The 25,626-nt window shown below is 36.0% G+C and overlaps 1 protein-coding gene across 1 annotated transcript in view; it reads right to left on the bottom strand.

Moving 5' to 3' along the window:
- Positions 1-25,626, bottom strand: part of LOC120634794 — a 70,004-nt gene that overhangs the window by 7,984 nt on the left and 36,394 nt on the right. Inside the window, exons 2-3 of the mRNA XM_039905598.1 lie at positions 7,647-7,837; positions 472-613 (exon numbers count right to left, since the gene is read on the bottom strand). Of these exons, the coding sequence (XP_039761532.1) occupies positions 472-613; positions 7,647-7,837 (333 nt within the window). The remainder of the gene's footprint in view (positions 1-471; positions 614-7,646; positions 7,838-25,626) is intronic.

Below are 25,626 nucleotides of genomic sequence, written 5' to 3'. Positions count from 1 at the left end.
TTATACTCTATGGTTCGCGCTTCACAGGCTCTGGTGAGTGACAGGGACGCTATCATGCGTTAGAGCCAGATAGCAATATAAGAATGAACGGATTTTCTGGTCTGGTTGGAGGCTTCGACCAAGACGTGCTGCTAAGCGATTTAGCGTTCCGGTACGACGTCGCGTAGACACCGATCAGGGTTATGTGTTTATGGCGCGTCACCATCTTAGACTGCATCAAAACTTGGGTGGGATTGCAGTGAAGGCGTAACTTGTAATGTAATAAAAAAAGTTGATGAAACGCCTGTAGTGTCCCTACCATGCTGGATCAAAAGAAATAGAAAAAAAGAAAAAAGTGTTTATTTCGGAACCACAGAAATAAAGAACGTTTTTTTGAATGAACAAAAAGAAACAGGAGAAAATTCGTGTGGACTCAAATTGGTCTCCACTCATTGGAGGGACCAAAGCCATATCGCTGGTGGTAAATATTACCTGGTTGAAGTTTAGCAGCAGCGGCCGGTCCACTCCTGAGCACGGAGTGGACGCTGACTCCATCTCGAGCGCCTCCTCCACACGTCAGACCCAAGCCAGTAAAATCGCGAGCCCATAGCTTCACTCGCCGGATTCGTGCTCTCTGGAAACCAAAGATATAAACTTTTACCCATTATGAAAAAAAAAAGTAAACAATAAAAAATAAATTAGTAGCAGAGCTTTGCCGGCCGATTGATTGGCGCAGTGGGCAGAGACCTTGCTTGCTGAGTCCAAGGCCATGAGTTCGATTCCAACAACAGGAAAATGTTTGTGTGATGAACGTGAATGTTTTTCAGTGTCTGGGTTTATCGAAATATTAAGTATTATTATAAAAAAATTATACATCAGTTACCTTAGTACCCATAACACATGCTACGCTTACTTTGGTGCTAGATGGCGATGTGTGTATTGTCGTAATAAATTAATATTTAATTATTTATTTATTTTTTATTAGTAGAGTAGAGCGTTCAGTGTCAAAGCTCGTCCGGGGAAGTACTATAGCCTTGACAGGAGAAAAAATTATATCCCCGATTATATCCTCTGACGAGGGATATAATTAACGGGTCCACCTGCTAAACTAAAACACGGGAACACAGAATAGGAGAAGTTTGATAACAGGGCATTGCCAACAAAACAAACACCTTTCCATCTTAGGTATAACCGACAGTACTCCGTGCAGAACATGGAGGCAGATGAAACACCGACACACGTATTGCTCCGATGTAGAGGAGTAGCAACGCGCAGCATACCTTGGCTCCCCAGCATCACTCCCTGAAGCACTTGGCGACCAGGGCGGCCTGCTACGCTTCTGGAGTTAGTTTGGCTGGCTGGAGTGACCTAGCGGGAGCCGTACCGGTGGCACTACTTACAAGTTACAACGGAAGGTTCCGGCCGACCAAGTGCAGAGACCAGGCCAGGGACAGAAGAAGGAGAAGTTTACCCCCGTTTATTATGTCACACATATTATTTGGATATTATTTCCTTTTGTGCCCCAGTGCTCTGAGAGTTGATAACGCTGAGGGAGAAGATAAATTTGTATCCTTTCCCCGGGTAGAGACAATAGAGATACAGAATCTAGAAGTAACTATGCTAAATATTGGTCATAAATCATATGAGGCACCTGTTTAATCACCGACGGTGCGCGAGAAGCAAGAACTAGAAACATGTAAGCGAACAGTGAGAAGGCTACTATTTCTAATTAATTTTAATTCATTATCATCATCAAAATTAAAAAAAGATCAAAATTCAAAATTCATTTATTAGCACTCATTTATAGCACATATACTTTATAATAATAATAATAATAATAATCTCTTTATTTCAGGCAAAGCCCATATTAATACATTTAAAATAACAATTAGTATTAGTTAATATACAATATCGAATTAGAAATCAAAATTACAGTATAAATTTATTCAAATGGCATGTCAAAAATATAAAATTAAAAAGACAAAATAAAAATAAAATTAAATTAAAAATTACAATGAATAATGATAATTATTGAATTAAAAAAAAAAAATGAAAAAAATAATTAAATTTTAATACTATTTGCTCCGTGTGTGTGTTGGGTACATACACACACCCAGTGCCTCCAGAACGGGTTATTTAGCTTTCCAGCTAGTGTTTGCAAAAGGCTGTTGCTGCTGCCGCGAATCCTGCTCATCAAAGATGCAGCCCTATTCCTCATTACACAATAAAATCACTTTTGTAACGTTAAGTATGTATGTTTGTAGTGACTCTACCACCGGTTTGGAAAGCAGATTCTACCGAGAAGAGCCGGCAAGAAACTCAGTAGTTGCTTTTTCCAACATCAACATTTACATTTTTCTATCTTGCGGGAGATGAGAGCGAGGCTGGCTGCTTCCAATCTACCTTGTCATTATCAACAGATAGATGTCCACTGCTGGACAATGACATAGGTAGTTTTTATTAACGGACCACGGGAGGAGACCCGTGTTCTCTACACGGGTCTCCTCCCACATATTTGGTGATTTGCCTAAATAACTTAAAACGCCACTAATTTATTTTAAATCGATGCAAACATTACCATGTTTTTAATTAACATCCTTTAAGTGCCTCCGTGACTAATATGTTAATGACTTGAAGCGAATTAGCCTCAATATAAAATAATGAATGCATCTCGTAATTATTGTTATTACTCTGATAAGACAGGAAAAACCGTGTTTAATGTCAAATCCCAGTAGTCTTTCTATCTCATCAGTATGAAATTTACACACACACGTTCATTCGCACACACATGCACGTTAAAATGTGATTTTACATTAGTGATTTATGTCAATTCTTATTAGGTGACTTTATTATTTCAAAACTGAATTCTCTAGCTATATAGAAGATTTAGAATCTGACTAGCTATTGCCCGCGAGTTCATCCGCGTTTGTATTGTTTTTAAAACATATTTTAAGTTGTCTATTCTTTAAAAAAAAAAAAACGATAGTGTAGTTTTTACAAAGAACTTTTGTAATAAGTTTTGTTTAGGTGTAGTCCATAATATTTTTAAACTCGCGATAATTTTTACATTAAGTGGCCGATTGGAATAAATTAAAAAGTATTTTACTGCTGTACCTTTTATGATAAGACTATTTATTCGAATAATGATTAAAACAGCGATACTGATGTAACCCACTTTTATTTCTACCGGCAATCTAATAAAATTTTTGAACACAAAAGCTGTAATTATGAAATACATGCCTTTTATGTACCTATCATCAATAGTTTTCTCAACGCACGCCAAGTAATGAATTGCGTAGGAAAGATTTTGCCGCTATGGATGACGTTATTGCAATTTTCTTAAGGATCTCCAATTTGTTTGAAAATATATTATAGCCAATGTAACTTCATGATAGCTTAGCTTTCTTTTGGCGAAGAAATGGTTAAAGTCGGTCCATTACTTTCGGAGCCTAGTGGTTACAGACAAACAATCAAAGAAAAAAATCTATCCTTATTACAATATTAGTATAGATATAGATATATTCATTAGTCATCTTAGTACCCATAACATAAGCTACGCTTACTTTGGGGCTAGATGGCGATGTGTGTATTGTCGTAGTAATTAAAAAAAAAAAAAGTTATAGATATAGATATAGATGATAATTTTAACCTGAATCATGTTGCGGTCAGCTACAGCCTACAGTTTAAGTACCTTCCTATTTTATCTTGCAAATTAGTTGATGAAGTATGATTTCATGTGTTTGTTATTACAAAATACCTTGAGGTACGACGCAATTAATTTTATGACATCATGTTGCTCCTATCTTAACTTTGGATCCGTGTGAATAAGACTAAGTGATCGCACGTCAAAAATTTAAGGTTATTTTTTTACAATTGCGTTCTCAAACTAGTGAGTAGGATTTTTTTGCAAATTATTGCGTTCACATAATATTAGAAGTTAGGTTAGTTCAAAGTACTTGTGTACTACTTGGCTACAATATGAATATAGTAATTTATGTTGTTTTTAATTAGCAGTGCAGTAGGTAGGGTAGGAGCTAAAAGGAAGGAAGGAAATATCACTGGCTTCAACGGTGAAGGAAAACATCGTGAGGAAACCGGCATGACTAAGAGTTCTCCATAAAGATGTTCTCGAACGCGTGTCGAGTCCACCAGTCCGCACTCGGCCAGCGTGGTGGACTACGACCTAAACCCTTCTCATTGTGGGAGGAGATCTGTCCGCTGTAGTGGCCCGATAATGGGTCGATATGATGTGATCGGGTAGGGTGTAGGTAAGTAAGTTTACAAATAGTAGGTTAGTTTAGGTTATAAAAGCGTGATTTTTAGTTTTTCTTAAACTATTATTTTTATTATACTAGTTAAATTAATCGTCAAAATTGTTAATATTAGTGAAATCGGCTAAAGATAATGGTTAGAAATTAAAATTAACATCATTCCTGCCTTATCGACTATAAATGAAAATTACAGACGATCTAGCCCCAAAGTAAGCGTAGCTTGTGCCATAGGTACTAAGATGACTGATGAATATTTTAATGAATAATATATATAAATACTTATTGATATCAACACATATATAATTTCGAAAGGCTACACATACATATTCTTATTGAATAGGTAAGCCGATTCCGAATCCCAATTATATATATATATATTTATCGATAGAACCCGAATAAAATGACATTTTCTAAAAATGAATCCTAGCTATATCAATTTATCGCCCCCGAAACTCCCTGTATACCAAATTTCATGAAAATCGTTGGAGCCGATTCCGAGATTCCAATTATATAAATATGTTTATCGATAGAACACGAATAAAATGACATTTTCTAAAAATGAATCATAGCTAGATCGATTTATCACCCCCGAAACCCCCTGTAATACGTAATGTATACTTAAAGTTCATGAAAATCGTTGGAGCCGATTCCGTGATTCCAATTACATATATATATACAAGAATTGCTCGTTTAAAGATATAAGTTTATATTCACTCATTAATGTTATTGTCAGTCACGATTTTTACTCTCTACGTAAAATAAAAATAGTCTTAACGATTGCAGTTTATTAATATCAATCATAAATATCGTGGTCAATGGTTCGGCAAAGTCAAGGATTACATTCTCTAGCTAAGCATTCATGTATCTATACACTGAGCAATACTTCATTTGTATATATCTATGCAAAATTTACTAAACATCGGTTGCTGCTAAGCGAAGCTATTGTCTTCTGTCATTTATTGATTTTCATTTCTTTTTAAATTCTTAACAACGCTTAATTATAATAAAAACAACACTATTAAAAATTTATGAAAAAAAAAAAACATTTTTTTGGATGTTATTTTTTTGCTTTATTATTATTGTTATTACTATGAGCTGTTTAAAAATTACATCCGGAAACCGTACCCCTGTGCGTTTCCGGGATACAAAGTATCGTGAGTCATCCTATGTTTGTGTCAAAGTTTTGCAAGTCAACTCGCGAAAGTCCCGCAATGTTGGCCTTTCCGAAGCCTACCACCGCGCCAGACCAGAGAAAAGACGGAATATTTTACCTCTCAAATTGCTTCCCATGCCGAACCAACTGAACCCGAGACCTCTCACATGACGACTAACACTGCGATACACAGGTACTTTAAATATACCTACCATTTTAATATTATTAACAATTGCACATATTGTTTGACCTTTACCACGATAACATAAGGAAACTGCGGTCAGGTTTTTATTACGCATTAACAAAAAAAAACGCTAAAATAGGTCCCATTCAAGTTCGTACAACATTATATCTACATTAGTTCATTTTCAAGGTTCCGTACCGCGATAGGAAGAAAGAAACCCTTTAAATAGACTTCCTTGTCCGTCTGTCTGTCGAATACATAAATGTCTAGTAGTAATAACTGTTCACAACTGGAAAATGTCTCTGTGATTAACACGAATATTTTTCTGTGTCTGGGTGTTTATCTGTATTTTATAAGAATTTATGTATCAGTCAACGTAGTACCCATAACACAAGCTACTTGCTTACTTTGGGACTAGATGGCGATGTCTGTATTGTCGTAGTATATTTATTTATTTATTTATTTATTCATTTATTTGGTTGAAAAGATAATACTTTGAGCTACTTCACGGTTGTCATCTATGTTAGTCTGGAGATTTGTGGCAGAGCGACATTAAGGCGGAATGCCATCGTGTCCGAGATCAATTCGCTACGTGTTGCGTCGGAATGCCATCGGAATGGTTGCGTCGCCGAGCCGGTTTTTGCGTGGAATGCCTGAACGTTTCGAGGAAATTACGACGGTGTTATGAAAGGTGTTAGGAATCGTGTATAATCTTCGTCTCATGATACCGTTAAGAGTCATTAGTTGACAATAGCCTATTAGGCTGTACCAGTCGACTGTCCCAGGGTTAGCTCAGTAATCAAAACCTATAAAGCTATTACAGTTTTATTTTTTAACCGACGTACAAAAAAGGAGGAGGTTCAGCAAGCTCAGCACGGCTAGAATGGGCAGGAGACAATTATATCCCCGGGGAAAGAATAACAAATAGTTATATGTGTAGTATTAGAATTTATAACATGTAGTATAGTTTGCAATATTTTTATTTAGGTATACATTTTTATTGCCGCACCAACCCATTCCTTATAACAACTACTTTCGCCAAAGGTTGTCTGGGAGAGATAGCTTTAGCGATAAGACCGCCTTTGCACATCTAAACTTCTTTTTTTTTTTTTTTTTTAATTTTATCTTTTGTGTTTCTCTTTGTATTTTGTTTTTGTGTGTGCAATAAAGAATTTAATAATAATAATAATTACAAATTATCTTCTGCCGCAGCTTTATCAACTCTCAGAGCACTTCTTAAATAAAGTTCAACGTTATACCACGATTTAAAAATGTAAAAATAAACTACTGGCACTTTCCTCGCTTCTACTTATATAAAAAACGTGTGTGTACTTATGTCCACGCGTTAGAATTTATAAATAAATAATAAATAAATTTACTCAGACAATTCACACATCGCCACCTAGCCCCAAAGTAAGCGTAGCTTGTGTTATGGGTACTATGATGACTGACTGATGAAAGATGATTTTTTCAATGAATAATATACATAAATACTTAGAATATACGTATAAACACCCAGCCACTAAAAACATTCATGCTCATCACACAAACATTTTCTAGTAGTGGGAATCGAACCCACGGCCTTGGGCTCAGAAAGCAGGGTCGCTGCAAACTGCGCCAATCGGCCGTCAAGTTATACTTCTTTGGCGTAACAAGATAAAAATCTTTTCTAAAATTCTATCTTACGCCTAATTCTACGTTTGTAGAGAAAACGACACTAACAATAGAAAAAAGGTATTCAATACATTGAAAGTTTTATTTTAACGCATTATCTAGTTATATATCGTTATCGGACAATCAAGTTTCACACAACATTAAAATTTTGAGATTTTTGTACAATGAATTTAATTTATTTAACCGGAATGAGCCCGCAGACTTTGACAATTGAAAGTGTACACTGTCGAACCTTTTTTTGAAAAACTAAAATGTTGACCATAGCTAACTTCAGGGTGTCGGTTTTTCGGGACGGTTTGCGCATAATGAAAATTTACTTTCTCCCTAACGCGCCAAAAGAAGTATAACTTCGAAGACTAGTCAAAAATTAAAAAAAGAATCAAACCTGTAAATGTGAATCATCTTTGCTCTGCTCCGGTTTGGTGAACTCTGCGTGTAGGGCGGGCGGCTTCCCGCCTAGAGGCAGGGTTGGCGCTTCGTTCTGCCAGTGCTTCTCCTCCTGTCTAAAGCCAGGGTTGTCAAAAGCGAATTCATCCTTCACCGATTCCGGGTCTGTTGTGAAGACCAGGTGTTTGCCTGAGGACAATGGAAACGAAATATTAATAATGAAATGACCTATGACAGAAGGAGTCTGTTTAAGTCCCAAAACAAAAATGAAAATGTATCGCGAATTCATTTAACCACAAGGCTGATAATAATTCAATTACTTATCAGTTTTGCGAACTAAAAATAAAAAAAAATTAAATAAAACTTCTTCTTTTGATTTATGGCTTTTCGCAATTATTCTTCAATACTATTCGCACGCAGATTTTATATATAAGCCGTTTTATGCAGCGCCACTCCAAGATAGGTTAACCCGCCTACCGTCTTAGAGGCGTCAAGTACCACCAGGTAAGATGAAGAAGCAGTCAAGGGTAAACATGTAGTCCACTACATATTATTTATAAAAAAATAATTCTCAAAAACTTTCACGTTTAAAATATTTTTAGGGTATATTACTTAAGAATATTTCACTTGTAATATGTATAATGTTAAGATTCTAGTTTACAAAGTCAAAATCTAAGCAAAAAAACTAAGCAAAAGCTAAGCTAAGTCTAAGTCAAAAATATCTTTATTCAAGTAGGCCCATAAGTGGCATTTTTGATGCGTACATTACATGAGAATTACACGGTAGTGAGATGATGGCGATAACCATATTCTTAAACTTACAACTAAACCTACGAGTGTTTGAAATGCGTCCTTGTCTAAAAAGAATCCATCTTACCTTACTTACCCAATTACCCAAACTATAAGAACGAAAATTTAACCGCTCGAAAACTTGTTATAAGAAATACTTGTATAAAGGTATTGACGAAACATTTATATGAGCATAAAAATTTTATTCTGAATTCACAATATTTCATATAAAAAGATTTTTCATTCAATTTAATACTTATAAACTTTTACTGGCAAATAAATACGTGTGAGAAAGTTGACATATTCTCTCAAATAACTTACGTATGTTATTAATATTTATTGCAAGTATTAATAAATATTAATAGCAAAACTTGCAAGATTAATAAATAAATAAATAAAAATTCCATTTTTTATTTTATGTTTTTTTTTATTACTCATGCGGGATAGTAGTATCTTAGTACTCGCTGTTGCGGTTGAAAAAGAGCTGTTTGCGCATTTTAAAATGACGCGTGAGTTTTTCGTAAATGAAACTGTTATTTGAGCAAATTGTACTGAGCACACGCAAACTATCCTTGTCGCACGCAAAATGACGTTGTCAACATCGCACGGGTTGCAGATACTATTTGACGTTTTCAAATTGTTCAAATGTGACAATTTATTTGAACGAAAGTAAAAATAATTAATTAATATTGAGCTGTTTAATTCTAAGCATTGATTGTTCCAAATAAATTTATTATATTTTGTTAATTAATATTAATTAATTTGTATTTATTGTTTGAAGTATATTTGTTTCTTTTTTTAAAACTTTTCATCCGTTTGTTGGGACTTGGGATTTCGTGCCCACATATATCTCCGCATTAGTAATAAAAATAGTATCTGCAAACCGTGCGATGTTGTCGACAACTTATCGCACATGTTGCACAATATACTATTACTCCATGGAAGTCATTCATCCCACGACAAGTTAGCCTTTGACCACCGCCGCACCGCGCCACTCACTTAACATGCAGAATTCTCTCATATAACAGATAAACTATTAATTTAATTTCTTCTTCTCAGAAAATTTCAATACCTAAAAGGGATTGAATCATCATCGAACCTAGGTACTAGGACCAATCGAACCAAGGATCTCGTTATCCGCAATCAAACTTAGTAACCATTGGGCCAACAAGGCAGATTGTTTTTTATTCCTGTAATAGTTAGGCCTCACCAGACAGTAATCTCACTTGGTGGTAAATGACGATACCGTCTAAGATAGTAACGGGCCAACCTATGGGTTATGGCAGACTCATGTCCTAATCCGTTTCTACGCGACATCGCACCGGAACGCAAAGTCGCTTAGCGCCATATCTTTGTCGGCGGATGTATCCACATTTGACGGCCGATTGGCGCAGTGGGCAGCGACCCTGCTTTCTGAGTCCTAGGCCGTGGGTTCGATTCCCACAACTGGAAAATGTTTGTGTGATGAACATGATTGTTTTTCAGTGTCTGGGTGTTTATCTGTATATTGTAAGTATTTATATGTATTATATTCATAAAAATATTCAACAGCTATCTTAGTACCCATAACACAAGCTACGCTTACTTTGGGGCTAGATGGTAATGTGTGTAATGTCGTAGTATATTTATTTATTATTTATTTATTTATTATCCAATATCGATGTATGGTTGTATGGACAGATGTTTGTCAATAATAGTAGGATATTTGAGTTGTAGACTTTAAGACATAACGTCAGCCTCGGCCCAAGCTTCCCACCGTACCAGACCAGAGAAAATTTAGATATTCTAAATTCCCAAATAGCCCCGTCCGAACCTGGGACCTTCTACTTAAAAACAAAGCGCTCAACATTGTGCCAGGGAGGTTGTCAAAACCTACTATGTAATAATAATTTCATTTATAATGACATATAAGTGCACATGTGCACGTTATCCGATTGTAGAATTTATTTGGAGACTCGTTATTAGAAATCGAAAGCGACTTCGAACAGCTCAAGTCAGTCAACTTTTAAGACGCGCGCACATCTAAACGGAGTACGCTACGATTTTTCGATATATATATACCGAAGCAGTATATACTGGTAAAATAGAATAAAATATTACCGGTTTTAAAGGATGAGGGAAGTTCTATCGATTAATGAAAATAATTTATCCAATTCAGTTTCCTACGTATATTACTAATCTACCGATTTTCATAAACAATTGTCTAAAAAAACTTAACTTTTTTTTTTTAATTATTTTTGCGTAAATTACTTCTTTTTCGCTCTTTTGTTTATTTTCAATCTTTTGATTTTTGATTCAAATAACCAATTTTGTGAGCACATTTAAAGAATTTAATACGATTTGGTGTAAGTCAAAATGGCTATCGCCCTGATTGTGCAATAAGAAATTGCACAATCAGGCGGCGTTAACTGGGTTTCAATATGTTTTTAATACGACAATAAAGAAAACTATTTAAGGTCCAATTATCTTTATCTACAGGAATATCTCGGAATTTCTAGAGATCAGTGTTCCCAGATTATAACCAGCTGGGTACCTTTAAGCTCACATCGCCATCTAGCCCCAAAGTAAGCGAAGCTTGTGTTATGGGTACTAAGATGACTGATGGATCTTTGTTATGAAATATATAATCACATAAATGCTTATTATATAAACATCCAGACACTGAAAAACATTCATGTTCATCTCACAAACATTTTCCAGTTGTGGAAGTCGAATCCACAGCCTTGGAGGCTTGGACTAAGAAAGCAGGGTCGCTGCCCACTTCGCCAATCGTCGTCTCTAAATTCTACGCCACATCTTCAATTTCTAACAGGCAAGATTGTGGCTAAGTGCGAGCATTTAATATCAAACAAAGAAGCAACGTAATTTAATGGTGGTACAAGTGAGCGCGTAGCTTTACATCAATAGTTTAGTGAAAGCGCTAGTCGTGTACGTATTTACGGTAAACGAGGGTAATTATAAAATATTTAACGTTAACAATTTATTGACCAAACTTTATATAACTGTTAATATTAAAAAGTACATAATGGTGACATGTCTATATTATATTTTATATTATATTGTTTAATTTATACTACAATATAATATCTAAACTGCATTGACCAGTCTTAGAATGGTGTTTTCGTCAAATAAATCATTTCCTCACAGCTTTAACAACTCTATAAACATTACCGCACAGATGGAATTAATATCCAAATAATAAACGTGTGATAATAAGCGGGGATAAACTTCTCAAATCCCCTGTTGCCTTGCTTTCAAAATTCATTTATTTCAAGTAGGCCCAGTTTATAAGCACTTTTGAAACGTCAAGTCTTTTAGTAGTGACTCTACCACCGGTTCGGAAGGCAGATTCCACCGAGAAGAGCCGACAAGAAACTCAGCAGATTGCTCTTTTTCAACGTCATTTTACAGTTTACAATATTTTTATCTTGTGAGAGATGAGAGCTGAGCCTGCTTTCAAGCAGCCTTATCGTTAAGAAATTCATCAATCGTATAGTAACAACGATTTATTAAATGTGTTTTAACACAGTGTTTGAACTTATGCATTGGCAGGTTAAAATTACCTTGGGAATCATATTATAAAAGCACCTTTCGCAAACGATATGCAGATTTTGGAAGGTGCACACGTAAATTTTATCCATTGGCACGGGATAAAATCGGGGATATAATTTTTGTCTCCTACCTACGTTAGCCGTGCAGTGTAGGTAATCTAGGGCAAAACGCGTTACAAAATGTCTAGCATAACTCAGTGCCTATTAACTAGGTATGTAATGCAATCTACTCACAACGCATACGCTTTGTTTCACGTGTGAATGGGGCCTAATGTTTTCACTTAGTGAAATGTTGTGTTAGCGCTTTTACATTTTGTTTGTAAGGTCGATAGATTAGCTTCAATCCGTCGTTTAAGATTTATTTCATCGTATAAGACATAATATTAGATGGTAACGTATATCAATCGGTTTTTACAGTTATAATTGACGGCCGGATTGCTCACTTAAAGATGGATCGGGGTAGCAAATTAGCGGATGAAAGTTGCAATAAAATGTCAATTTACATTTACACGAGTAAGTGTGCGCGTGAGCGCTAACGTGTAAATTATTATTGTTTTAACATTCGACGGTCGATTGGCGCAGTGGGCAGCGACCCTGCTTTCTGAGTCCAAGGCCGTGGGTTCGATTCCCACAACTGGACAATATTTGTGTGATGAACATGAATGTTTTTCAGTGTCTGGGTGTTTATCTATATGTTATAAGTATTTATGTATATTATTCATAAAATTATTCATTAGTTATCTTAGTACCCATAACACAAGCTACGCTTACTTTGGGACTAGATGGCGATGTGTGTATTGTCGTAGTATATTTATTTATTATTTATTTATTTATTATTTTACGCAAATATCCTAGGAACTTAGTCTTCTTTATTTTGTCTGCATATCTGTGAAACCGAAACGTTAATAGTTTTTCAGATGTAGTCCTAACATAAAATGCATAATTAAAATCTAGTCACTCCTGCCACTTTATCAGGTAAGTGTCCCGTAACTTAAGTAGGTACTGTGCGCGTGTCGGTCTTATATCTTCAATAGGGTTGTCATAACTTAGGTTTAGGCTGCTATACAATCTCTATTGACGGCCGACTGGCGCAGTGGGCAGCGACCCTGCTTTATGAGTCCATTGTCGTGGGTTCGATTCCACGATGCAGCAGATGAAAGTTAAGCAAGTAAAGCAAATAATTTACGATTTACATTTATACGCGTATGTGTGTTAATTATTATTGTTTTAATATTAAATAAATATACATCAACATCGCTATGAAATATATACACATCGCCATCTAGCCCCAAAGTAAGCGTAGCTTGTGTTATGGGTATCAAGATAGCTGATGAATATTTTTATGAATATTCTGCACATAAATACTTATTATATACAGATAAACACCCAAACACTGAAAAACGTTAATGTTCATCACACAAACATTTTTCCAGTTGTGGGAATCGAACAGACGGCCTTGGACGCAGAGAGCAGGGTCGCTGCCCACTGCGCCAATCGGCCGCCGAAAAATGGTCTCAAATATTGTGGTTAGCTCTTTACCAAATTCCGCTTAGCAGTATGCATGATACAAACCATGCAGGCAGCATAATTATAAAAATTATAAACATGGCAAATTAATGTCACCGCTTATCTATGAGATAAACATTATTTACATAGTAACGGTATTATAAAATAAGAATTCCTTTAATTTTCCTTGAATGCTGAACGGATTTTCTATTCCGATTTCCAGAACAATTTTTATTTACTTCGAGTAACCAACCAACCAACTTTGAAATCCTTTTTAAAATTATAAATGCGAAAGTTTGTTTGTCTGTTTTTTTGGTTGCTTGTCCTTCCTTGACGTCGTAACTAACCAACCAATAAACTTCATAGTTGGCATAGAGTTTAAAGGACCAGGAATAATGTGTCTTATTATTATGAACATTAAGCTTAATTTGCTATACTCTACTATACTGTTTTGCTATAATGTTAAGTCAACAGCAATATTTCGTTAGTGAACAATTAGGTATTCATTGTAAATACAATATCTCCTGATGATGTTCTGGTTTCGGAGCGAAACGTGCATTGCCGAAGATCTGTTTGGTGTTGATTGAAGAAATAACAAATTACACCATACAGATTCTCCTACTTATCGCTGAGTATAGAAAATTAAGCTTCTCTCTCTCTATGGTCGTTCTTTCATCACTGAAGATCGTGGATCTCAACTTCGCTTTGGTAAACTGTCTCCATCGACTTCTGTTGGAGGCCATTTTTGCGATTTGATAAAAGCGGTCTGAATTTGATTTTTTCAGCTGGTCTGCCCATCTTTTTGGGGACCGGCCTCTAGGTCTTTTGCCTTTGGTGTTGCCCGTAACTATAATTTTTTCCAGGCTATCATTCCGCCGCCGCAAAATAAGCCCCGCCAAATTAAGCTTAATTTTGATAATATATCATGGAATTCCACAAACGCCTGCTTCCTTCCAATATAACATGCCTCTACTTTTTATCCCAGAAAAACGGAACGTATCCCATGCGGAACGGAAATTTTATATTCTTTTTCTTTCTTCTTTGTCGTAACACTCTTGCCAGAGTGGTCGTGGTCACTGTGGGACCTTGTTTGTGGCAGTTGTTACTCGCCTCACGAACATTCGCCACTTCTCCCTTTTTGCGGATAGTCTGGTACACTCATGCAAGGCACCTCCCACTGAAGATTTGATTTCATCGGTCCATCGCATGGGTGACCTACCGCGCGCTCTAGTGCCTTCTACCTGGCCCTGCACAACAAGGCGTTCTATGGAGTTGATGTCTCTCCGGGAGACGTGTCCGAAGAATTTTAATAGAGTTCTCTGATAATGGAAATATTGGTGCGAAATTCGTTCCATGAAAGAAAGTAACAGAAGTCATATGTAGTTTATGGTTTTTTAAGGATTCCTAGGGTATTTTTGGACCTACCAATTTAATAAATCAACACATTTAATAAATCGAGGTTACTATGAGATTTTGAAGCGGTGATAGCGCAGTGGGTAAGAGCTTGACTTCACATTCGGGGGGGCGAGTTCGAATCCCAGCACGCACCTCTTACTTTTCTAAGTGATATTAGTAATTAAAAATATCACTTGCTTCGACGGTGAAGGAAAGCATACGGCAAATTTTATATTAATCAATTGTTTATACTTTGAATATAATACTTTTATTCTAATATGTGGAGAAATCGCTGTGCGTACCTAAAGCCCCTATCCAATTGACATGTTGCCTTTTTAAGAAGCCGATCAAAGGAGTTCATCTCATATAAGCGGTTTAGTCATGCGGGGTCAACAACCACGTGGGTGTATGTACCGCTTTATTTTACAAATTCTACAACAAAAAAAACAATAAAGCCTACCAATTAGGGGCATTGTTACTATTCTACGTCTACCTATACATATGTATTGTATCTTCTATATTATTATCTTTTAGTTCTTAAAAGGCTTTACTTAAAAGTGATTTTAGAGTATCGGAAAAGGTCAACATCTGAAGCAAGTTTTTTTTCTTCTGCTAATAAACAAAAAAAAAAGTTTAGTGCACAGAATAAAAAAAATACAGAAACCTCAATCATTCTTTAGGCATTATTGCAAGCATTGCATTGTGTCCGAAAACAGTGAAAACGCCCCGCGCACGTCTCACGTCACAAACTCATCCCATTTTCCCCATTTTATGGTACCTAAACCTTTAGAACTTGTAGAGGTATGAGCGTGATTAACCGCCTGTTCGAGAAACACTACTAAAGCGGAATGGTTTTTGATGCTTCAATATTAGTCGTGTACCCGGATTCTGTATGTTTTTAATTCTGTGGTCTAATGATAGCAGAATTTTGGGAGTAACTTTTCCGTTTAAATGGTACTCGAAGTAATTATATATGACGCGTCCGAATAGAGGATGCAACTAATTTAATTTTGGGGCTTGGGGCTTAGGCTGAAATTAATGAATGAATGAATACACCTGTATTGTACACCAACATAAATATATAGAAAAATTAAAAATAAAAATTTAACAAAAAGCGAACAACTTTACGATTTGGCGGCCTTATAGCAATCACTTCCAAGCAACCAGCTTCCAGGCAATCTGATTATTCGAAAATAAAGTACAGCCTTTGTTTCTTTTAAATGAAATAGCTTCCTAATGTAAAAAATAATATAATAATAATAATATACTTTATTGGGCACGAAGAACCAAGTACAATTATAATGGTATACCAAAAGACACATTAGTTATCAGTTAAATGATCTAAGCAATTGTTACAGCAATCTGTGGTTAGATACAAAATAATCGATTTGTAGGAAGTGAAAAACTTCTGTCCGTATACTAGGATTAAACCTGTGGAAAAAAAAATATTTAAGGGCTGTCAATATTAATCCCTATCCCAATCCCTATCCCTATCCCTACTAATATTATAAATGTAAATGTAAGTTTGTTTGTTACCCTTTCACGCAAAAACTACTTAACTGATCCTCATGAAACTTTGTACACATATTCTTGGAAGTGTTAGAAGTAATATAGGATACTTTTTATCCCGACATTAAGCTCGGTTCCTTTGGGATGAAAGTGTTTGACGATTTTAAACCATAACTCCGACAAATTATAACCGATTTAAATAATTATTTTTGTACTAAAGAGGTTATAATATGTGTTTAATTTTGCCCAAACTTTGTGTACATCTGATCAATGTGGTTGGAGATACAGGACAGAACTCATCAGCGGACAGCAGCCCCTCATTTAAGGCTCAGCGATACTGAATACTTTAAAAACAAAATCAAACGCAGACGAAGTCGCGGGCAACAGCTAGCTACTAATGTCATATAGCACTCGCATATCGGCTATTTGACTACGTTATGTTAAATACACTTGAAAATGTAACAAAAAAAACTGTTAACAGAATTATTTGTTTCATTGCAAACAAGATTACATGGCTTATACGCGTTAATGGTATTAACAAACGCTATCAATTGATACCTACTCTTTCTCTGTAAGTCTCTTGTATTCTAACTAACTATAGGTGTTTACTTGGATTAATGGCTGAAGCGTAAAGAGGCGAGCGAGGGAGAGCCTACCTTTGTAACGGAGAGAGAGAAAAATAGCTTGATTCACTTTAGGAGAGTAAAGAAAAAATTATAAATTACACCTTACAGATTTTCCTGCTTTTCGCGGAGTAAGGGTAAAGGCAAATTACGCTTAATTTTCATAATATTTTATATTGGTTAGTAGAGCTAAGCTGTAGTAAATTATTTTAACCTCTTTTTTATTTACACAATGCGTTCATTACTTTTTAGTGAAAGAATAAAGCGGTCTTGTTTTTAGAATAAAAAAAAAACTAACGTGTTAAAGTAAAACAAATAAAACAAAAAAAGTATTTTCATTCTACTAAAAAATCTTTGTTGTGCTTATTGTGAAATAGAAAATTCATTTTTTTATTTCTCAATAAGCTCCAATTGCTATAGTCCGCAAAAACCAGGCAAATCCGCACTGTGTTATTTCCAATTTCTTTGCACACCATTAACCATACAGATCTTCCAAAATTTACTCTCTCTACGCACGTTTCGCTCTCAAACCGGAACATCCTCAGGAGATGTTGATTTTTAATGCACTGTTGCTAGGTATGTGTGTTTAGAAAGATCTGTGTTTTGAGGTCTGTAAAGATTGAATGCGTTATTAATTGCACCGTGCAGAATTCCCTGGCTTTCGCGGATTATGCAAATTAAACTAAATATCCGTTGAAACACTTTAGTGTTTTTTCTATCTAAAATGATAAAAAAATACGTCTTAGAGATTTATCACGTATTAACTTATTGATGTGTTGTCCTTATTAATTTCATACATCATAAAGAGTAATGGAAAAATTACCCGACAACTTTTGTAATATATTTGCTAATTTTGGAATTTTTACTACAGCGTGTAAGCTTTGTGACGTAAAAATGGCGACGGTGAGAACCGTTTTTTACATAGAAAGTTTTTAATTAACATATTATGAAAAAATGATTATGTAAAAACATTAAGGTGTAAATAAAACAAAGCTGAGAGATTAAATAAATAATTTAACTCCCAGATGAAAATGTGCAGAAAAAATTAAATAAAAAACAAGAAGGTATTACCGTACTTCACCTACGAATTTTCTTGTTAAAAATGGCGCTTTCTTGCCATCATATTGAATTTAAAAAGAAATTTTAACTAGTATCACTCGGGATGATTTACGTATTCAGCCAGACCTTATATACTCACATAAAAATCTGTTTAGGCATTAAGAAGTTGTGCAATGATGTAACTTTTCAACATACTACTACTAATTTGTTTGTGAAGTTTTTACAATTTTGTATTTTGTAGTTGCTATGTGTATGTACAATATGTAATGAAATAAATAAAATAAATAAATACACAGTACCTACATACTGCATCCTAAAGATATACAGACATGAACCATGAAAACACTATATCCGTTCTAGAAAGTCGTGTAATATATGGGAGAATTAGGAGGTTGTCATACTTACTAGTATTTTTGAGAAGGTAACTTTACATTACGCGACAGTTTGTGAAACGATTTGTTAGGCTACATCTTAAGAACATAAAGCTAGATGATCCAACATTAATATAGCTATAAATGTTGGCTTAAGTATAACCAAACCCCTTCAGGCTGGAAAATGGGGGATCATATTTCATTTATTTAAGCTAATAACAACCTCCGGAATCGAAAAAAACTAAATGCAATGTCACCGCGAAAAAAAGTCTATGAGATCTAAATGGGAGTCAATGATAATGGATGTAATTTAAACGGGTGGTGACCACAATATTGGATTAATAAATGGTTAGAAAGTAAAATCTTTCAATGAGGATAGCTGTCGAAAACACATTTGAAATGGATGAGTTTGCAAAACAAGACGTTTATTAGATAAGCTGATTGTCTTGTCTTCCCAAAATCGAAAATCATGGCAAGTAAGTTGTCAAAAAAAGAAAAAAAAACGTTTGGGGAATTCTGCTTTAAACGAACCGTTTCCGGTCGAAGGTCAACAGATCCCCAATAAAACGTTCCAAGCGTTTTATCCGCAATCTGCATTCCCGCCAAGTTGTCAAACGCCTAAATCCAAGATGGCGTCGACACTCGACCGTGAGATATGCAGCCCAACCGGTTTATAATGGGATAGTTGAATGAGCTTGTTGCTAAATCAGTTACTTAATGGTAGAAAGATTTGCGTACAATATGGTTAGATACCTAACTTGTTACTTTCGAATACTGGCGGATGGTTGTTATGGCACTGCTAAAGAAAGACACAAATAGATTTCTGCAAAGTTTTCTGCAAATGGAAACCTTTGTAATCCGAGTATACAGAAAAATTCTAATGATCGCCTAGATCAAACAAATACCGAACGGATCTGGTAAAGAAAGATACAGTACTTATGCATACAAATACATCAAAGATGAGTCCAATATTCGCGTCTAAGATTTATCTCGGTGGGAAAGGGACTCGGCAAAGCACGCGGTTACCAAAGACGCAAATGATAGGACGATCTTCCTCTGCTTGTCTCCATACTAAGTTGTCCAGAACTTTCCGTTATACGTAGTGCCACTAGAACCCGCTTCCCGCTAGAACAATCCAGCCAGCTGCTCACTCCAGAAGCTTAGCGGGCCGCTTAGGTGTTGATTAGACGATATAAATACGTGTGAACACAAATTTATATCGTCCAATCAAAAGGTTTGAGTCCTCGCAAAAGACACCCTCGGGCCTCGGGTCGAAGTCCCTTTTTCATCCTGATGTCATCCAGCCCTGGGGCCCTTCTCATAAAGAGCTTTCGCTCTACTTTCGGAAGTTACTGTTCTTCCGAAAAATTTAGATTTACGCTACCTAAAATAAAAGGTATCTGCAAAATGTGAACAAGTTTTTGATGATGGCTGATCGCCAAATTTTGTTTTGAAAATGAGACGCGATTATGATTCTTCAATCTTCAAGCATACGTTAACGCACGAGTCCCTATTTTAAGTTAACAAACCTAAAATAAATCTGTATTAGAATTGTCGAATTTTAATAATGATATATCACTTAATATAATCGCTTAAATAATATTTTTTTTGTGTTTTATCTAATACATATATATATTTTTTAATGTTCATATATTATAAGTAAATTATTGTTGTTGCTGAAATTAATTACATCAACATTTCCCCGCATAATGCACCGATCTGAAATGGCGTAATAAGTTCCCGGACGCCAGAGCTGTTTTAGAACCAAAGAATGTCCGAAAGGAAATGAAATGAAATCAACATGCCTACATCAGGAATTTATTACGATCATTACCCTATAAGGCAATCGTTATAATCTACTCGTATAAATAAAGCTTCTAGTACTTTCAACATCTAAGACACCGAGAGGTGGTGATAGCAAAAAGAATACCCGTAGAGCTAACATGCCCGCTAAAAGATGATTATGTCTAACATTTTCTCATCGTATTTGGAACGTCGAAACCTCCTAGTTTTTAAGAATATCAACTTCGCATCAAATTTTAAAATAATTAAAAAAAAATTATGAGCCGTTACGGGACGCCTATTCTGGCCAATGTGAAACATCGACATCGTTTTGTATAAATTAAATGCATAAAAGAAAAGATTATAACAGGAGTCAGTGGCATACTGAAAAGATATTACATTACAATCATTGTAGTATGATATTGCTTGCTTCATTATAGGAGGCTGCACACTTTCACTTTCTAAATTATCGCTGTCAGACATATTTTATTGTTAAAAATAGTTTTTTAAGTGAAGCACAGACTTTTCTCATACGTATTTGTAACGTAGTGAACAATACTGTATACAATACACTAGAACGTATGGACTACGTAAAGTATATATGCCACCGCGTGTATCGTCACTCCAATAATTTAGTTTACCCTCGCCTGTAGATGACTTCTTTATTTTTAATACTAGATAAGACTTTTAAAATTATAAGCAAAAACTCTTATTTACTATATGATATTTGTTAAGAGAGTATAATATATAGATGACTTATTTTTGTACTGTGAAATTATTATTTTAATTGTGTGCAAATAAAATATGTGTTTATCTTTTTTTTTGCGGTATGTTGACATTTTAGTCGATAGGTATAGTTGTTTCCGAGATACCTACACAACCTACACGATATTCTTGCTTGTGTCTATAATATGTAACTTATATAAGAATTGCTCGTTTACATATCCCTACCCTATCCTATCCTATCCTACTAATTTTATAAATGTCAATGTAAGTTTTTTTGTTACGCTTTCACGCAAAAACTACTTAACCGATCCTCATGAAACTTTGTATACATATACTTGGAAGTGTAAGAAGTAATATAGGATACTTTTTATCCCGATACTAAGCTCGGTTCCTTTGGGAGAGGGGATGAAAGTGTTTGACGATTTTACACAATAACTCCGACAAATTATAACCGATTTAAGTAATTATTTTTGTACTATAGAGGTTACAATATGTATATAATTTTGCCTAAACTTTGTGTAGATCTGATGAATGTGGTTGGAGATGAAGGACAGAACTCCTCAGTGGTCAGCAGCAAACCCCTCATTTAAGGCTTAGCGATACTGAATACTTTAATTTTTTTTAGAACAACAGTTTAATTGAATGCCACATCAAAAAACAAAATCAAACGCAGACGAAGTCGCGGGCAACAGCTAGTAGGTAACATATAAAATTGAAAAGATATACGATGATATAAACGCCTGCATCATTCTTTTAATCCGAATAACCGTAATCACGAAGTAAGCGGTAATAGGTAGGTATTAGGTAAGCTATTACAATTAATTCATTATTCACCAACCTTGACACTACTTCACGCTACGTGACCATTACCCTTAGTGAGTGTAAGATTTGCACAGAGTTTAAGTACCTAATCGTGATAACGAGGGTATCGAGCATCGAAACGCTACAGATATTCTTCTTCTTCTTGGCAGAGATCAATTGCATAGCGCTAGACTTCATAACACATACATCCTACTAATATTATAATGTGAAAGTGTGGATGTTTGTTACTCAGTCACGCAAAAACGGCTGAACGGATTTGGATGAAATTTGGCATGCACGTAGCATTTGACATGGAAAAGAACCTACGCTACATTTTATCCCGATCCCTTAAGTATTTCCCGAGGGAAAATTGAAAATTGTTTACGAGCGAAGCTGCGGGCAGACAGCTTTGAAATTTGGTGTGCATGCCACCTATGCAGTGGCGGGCATAGAGGGAATGCACAGGGTATGCAGATGATATAAAATGAAGAAAATCTCCAGTACGAGTTATAAATACTTAAGAGTAGGCTTTTTATAACTCTTACAATGCCTATCCTTAAGTTTTTTATAACATTTACTGGAGATTTTTTTCATTTTATATCATCTGCATACCCTGTGCATACCCTCTATGCACGCCACTGCACCTATGCTATCCTATTTGTGTATCCTATGCTATCCTATGTATCCTATGTGCCTTTTTATCTATTTGTGTACACTAGTTTATGTATTAGCATGTAGTTATTCGCATGTATGTATTTTAATATTTGTACCACCAGCAGTCTATTCTCCTCTTCTTTTTTTTCCTAATTCTAAGGTTGCCTGGCAGAGATCGCTATTAAGCGATACGGCCGCCTTTTGTATTACTACTTCTTTCGATGTTTCTGTTTTTGTTATATTTTAAATATGTTAATGTTGTGGTATACCAATAAAGAGTTTAATAATAATAATAATATGCTATGGAAAAGGACATGTACTTTCCATACCGATCTCTCAAATAGTTCACGTGGTAGGATTACAAATTGTTAACGAGCAAAGGTTTAGACCCTATTCTGAAGTCAAGGCAGACGAAGTTGCGGGCAGAAGCTACTCTTTCTTAATTCATACACGAAAATCTGGCTAGTTAGAGCGTCTGTTTCCCTACATTCCTCTATGTTTCCGAAACGTGGACTCTGCGGGAGAGTGAGATGAAGAAGGTTGACGTTCTTTAGATGTGGTGGAGAAGAATGTTAAGAGTAAGCTGGAAAGCATTCCAAACCAACAAGTCCAATCTTAAGGAACTCGTCTTCACGAAATTTCTATACTCCATTATACAGGCTCGATAACGATTCGACAGTTGCGAGCGTATATTTCGTACTGCGGGTACAATTCTCCGTCGCTGTAATTAACAATTCCAGATTTTAATTGCAATTACTTAAATAGCACATCTTTGTTTATTTATTTTTATTGAATCTGCGTAGAATTTCTGTTTTCCTGTTTTCTGTAACAAAAATATAAATGCCATAGTCCTAACAGTTTAGCCCGCTAACATCCTAGACTGCAGCCTGCATCCGTCACTTTGGGTTGGGTTGGGTTACCAGAAGCCACCAGACCAGACCAGAGAAAATGCAAAAACTCCTGCGAGTTCTCCATAATGTTCGCATGGAGATTTCCTCAAATTTTCCTCAATTTGTTTGAGGAAAACACTGAAAAAACATGAATGTTTTTTCAGTGTTTTCCTCAAACACTGAAAAAACATTCATGTTCAGAACACAAACATTTTCCAGTTGTGGGAATCGAACCCATAGCTTTGGACACAGAAAGCAGGGTCTCTGCCCACTGCGCCAGTCGGCCGTCTCATTATAATTAATAATTAAGCAAGTTATATTTATAACTTGCTTCAAACTTTAAAGGAAAACATCGTGAGGAGACCTGTTTGCCTGAGAGTTCTCCATAATGTTCTCTAGTGTGGAGTCCACCAATCCACACTAGGCCAGCGTGGTGGACTACAGCCTTAACCCCTAGGACTCCTTCCACAATGAGAAGGAGTTAAGGTTGTAAACCTACCACCAAAATAATCACATGTAATTCATTGACAATAGCCTAAGGTATTATATACACTTATGATTCAACTTACAGATAGCTACAACATGCTAAATAACTATTCAAGTCGACGCTAAATGAACATGGAAACTTATAACACGAAAAGAAAAAGAAAAGATAGAAAAAAAAAGAAAAGAGAAACTAAATATACATAATTATACAAAAAGAAAAAAAAAACAAACTAATTCTATATTACTAATTTCAAAAGAATGAGAGAACAATATTAACGGATTGAACAAAAAAAATCTGGCTAGCCAAGTATTTTTAGTAGCTTATTTTTGAAGTTTGGCAGTTACATATGAGCATATGCCGTGGAGACTCCGAACTCCTGGGCCATGGAGTCTAAGTAGACATTAGTACACCGCGGTTCATTCCACCCATTTGATGATATAATACAAGTGTCAATTTCTTTTGGACTTATGAACTAAAATCCTGAGAATAAAAAAATAAATGCAACTAAAACTACTTAACTAAGTATCTACAAACATCGTTGATTATTCAAAAGGCTCCTGTTTGCAACGTTATTATGTAAACTCTTAATTTAAAAATGATTACGACCGAGCAGTAATGATTTATGATCCGAATAGGCTTAATTAACAAATGTCTGTTACATAGTGTTATGTTTGCAGCATTATGTCATTTGAATGCCACGTTGGTCGCGCAGTCAGTTTGTTCGACTTCAGACCCCGAGGTGCTGACTTCGATTCACGGATCGGTCCGGAAATTATTACGCAGTAAATTTTTCTGTCAAGATAATCTCAGTCATCATTATCAACTCATTACTGGCCCTAGGGCACGGTGCAGCGTGAATTAGGTAAGCACAGGTCGGGGGTCGAGGTCGAGGTCGGGGGAAATGACGCAGCCGATGAAATAGCGCGGCTGGCCACATCACTGAAAGTGGTAGGACCGGAACCGATCATACCAATACCTTTCAGTGAATATAAAACATGGCTACATAAACACACGCAATCCACACACTCAGAGCTATGGATTACCGGAAATGAGTGTAAACATACAAAGGAGGTCTTTCCAATCCTAAACACACGACTAACAACCGAACTACTAAAACTAAGTCGGAAAAAACTAAGGACGATAGTAAGCATGATAACAGGGCATTGCTCACTAAACAAACACCTTTTCATTTTAGGTATAACCGACAGTTCTCTGTGCAGGGCATGCATGGAGGCGGATGAAACACCGACTCACGTACTGCTCCAATGTAGAGGAGTAGCAGAACAACGCGCAGCATACCTTGGCTCCCCAGCATCACTCCCTGAAGCACTCGGCTAAGCTTCTGGAGTGAGCTCGGCTGGCTGGAGTGACCCAGCGGGGAGCCGTACCAGTGGCACTACGTACAACGGGAGGTTCCGGCCGACCAAGTACGGAGACAAGCCCAGAGAGAGAAGAAGAAGAAGAAGAGGTCGGGGGAATATTTTCTCCCGGGACGAGCTCTAAATGCGCTGTACGAGGCAGCCACCGGTGCGTTCTTAGGAGATCCCGGAGCCTCCCAATTATGTGCCGAGGATGGCCACCGGGGTGTGTGGGTAAAAATCCCACTTAACTCGATCTTCCCTGAGGTCGCGTATCTTTGAAGATTTCCCCCCCGATAGCAAAAAAATAAACTAAAAGGGCACGGTGCAGCGTGAAACAACGTTAGTAACCAAATATGGTTTTTGTTTGTGTTCTTGGCGAATTCCGCTGTGAATCTTCCGGTTTCAGAATAAACAGAGAGACAGAAAGTGGATTGTTTATCCTCAATACTAAAAAAAACTCTCCGTCCTCTCAGA

This window comes from Pararge aegeria, chromosome 25 (assembly GCF_905163445.1).
Source record: "Pararge aegeria chromosome 25, ilParAegt1.1, whole genome shotgun sequence".
NCBI classification, from domain to species: domain Eukaryota; kingdom Metazoa; phylum Arthropoda; class Insecta; order Lepidoptera; family Nymphalidae; genus Pararge; species Pararge aegeria.
This window is presented reverse-complemented; position numbering and strand designations above follow the sequence as displayed.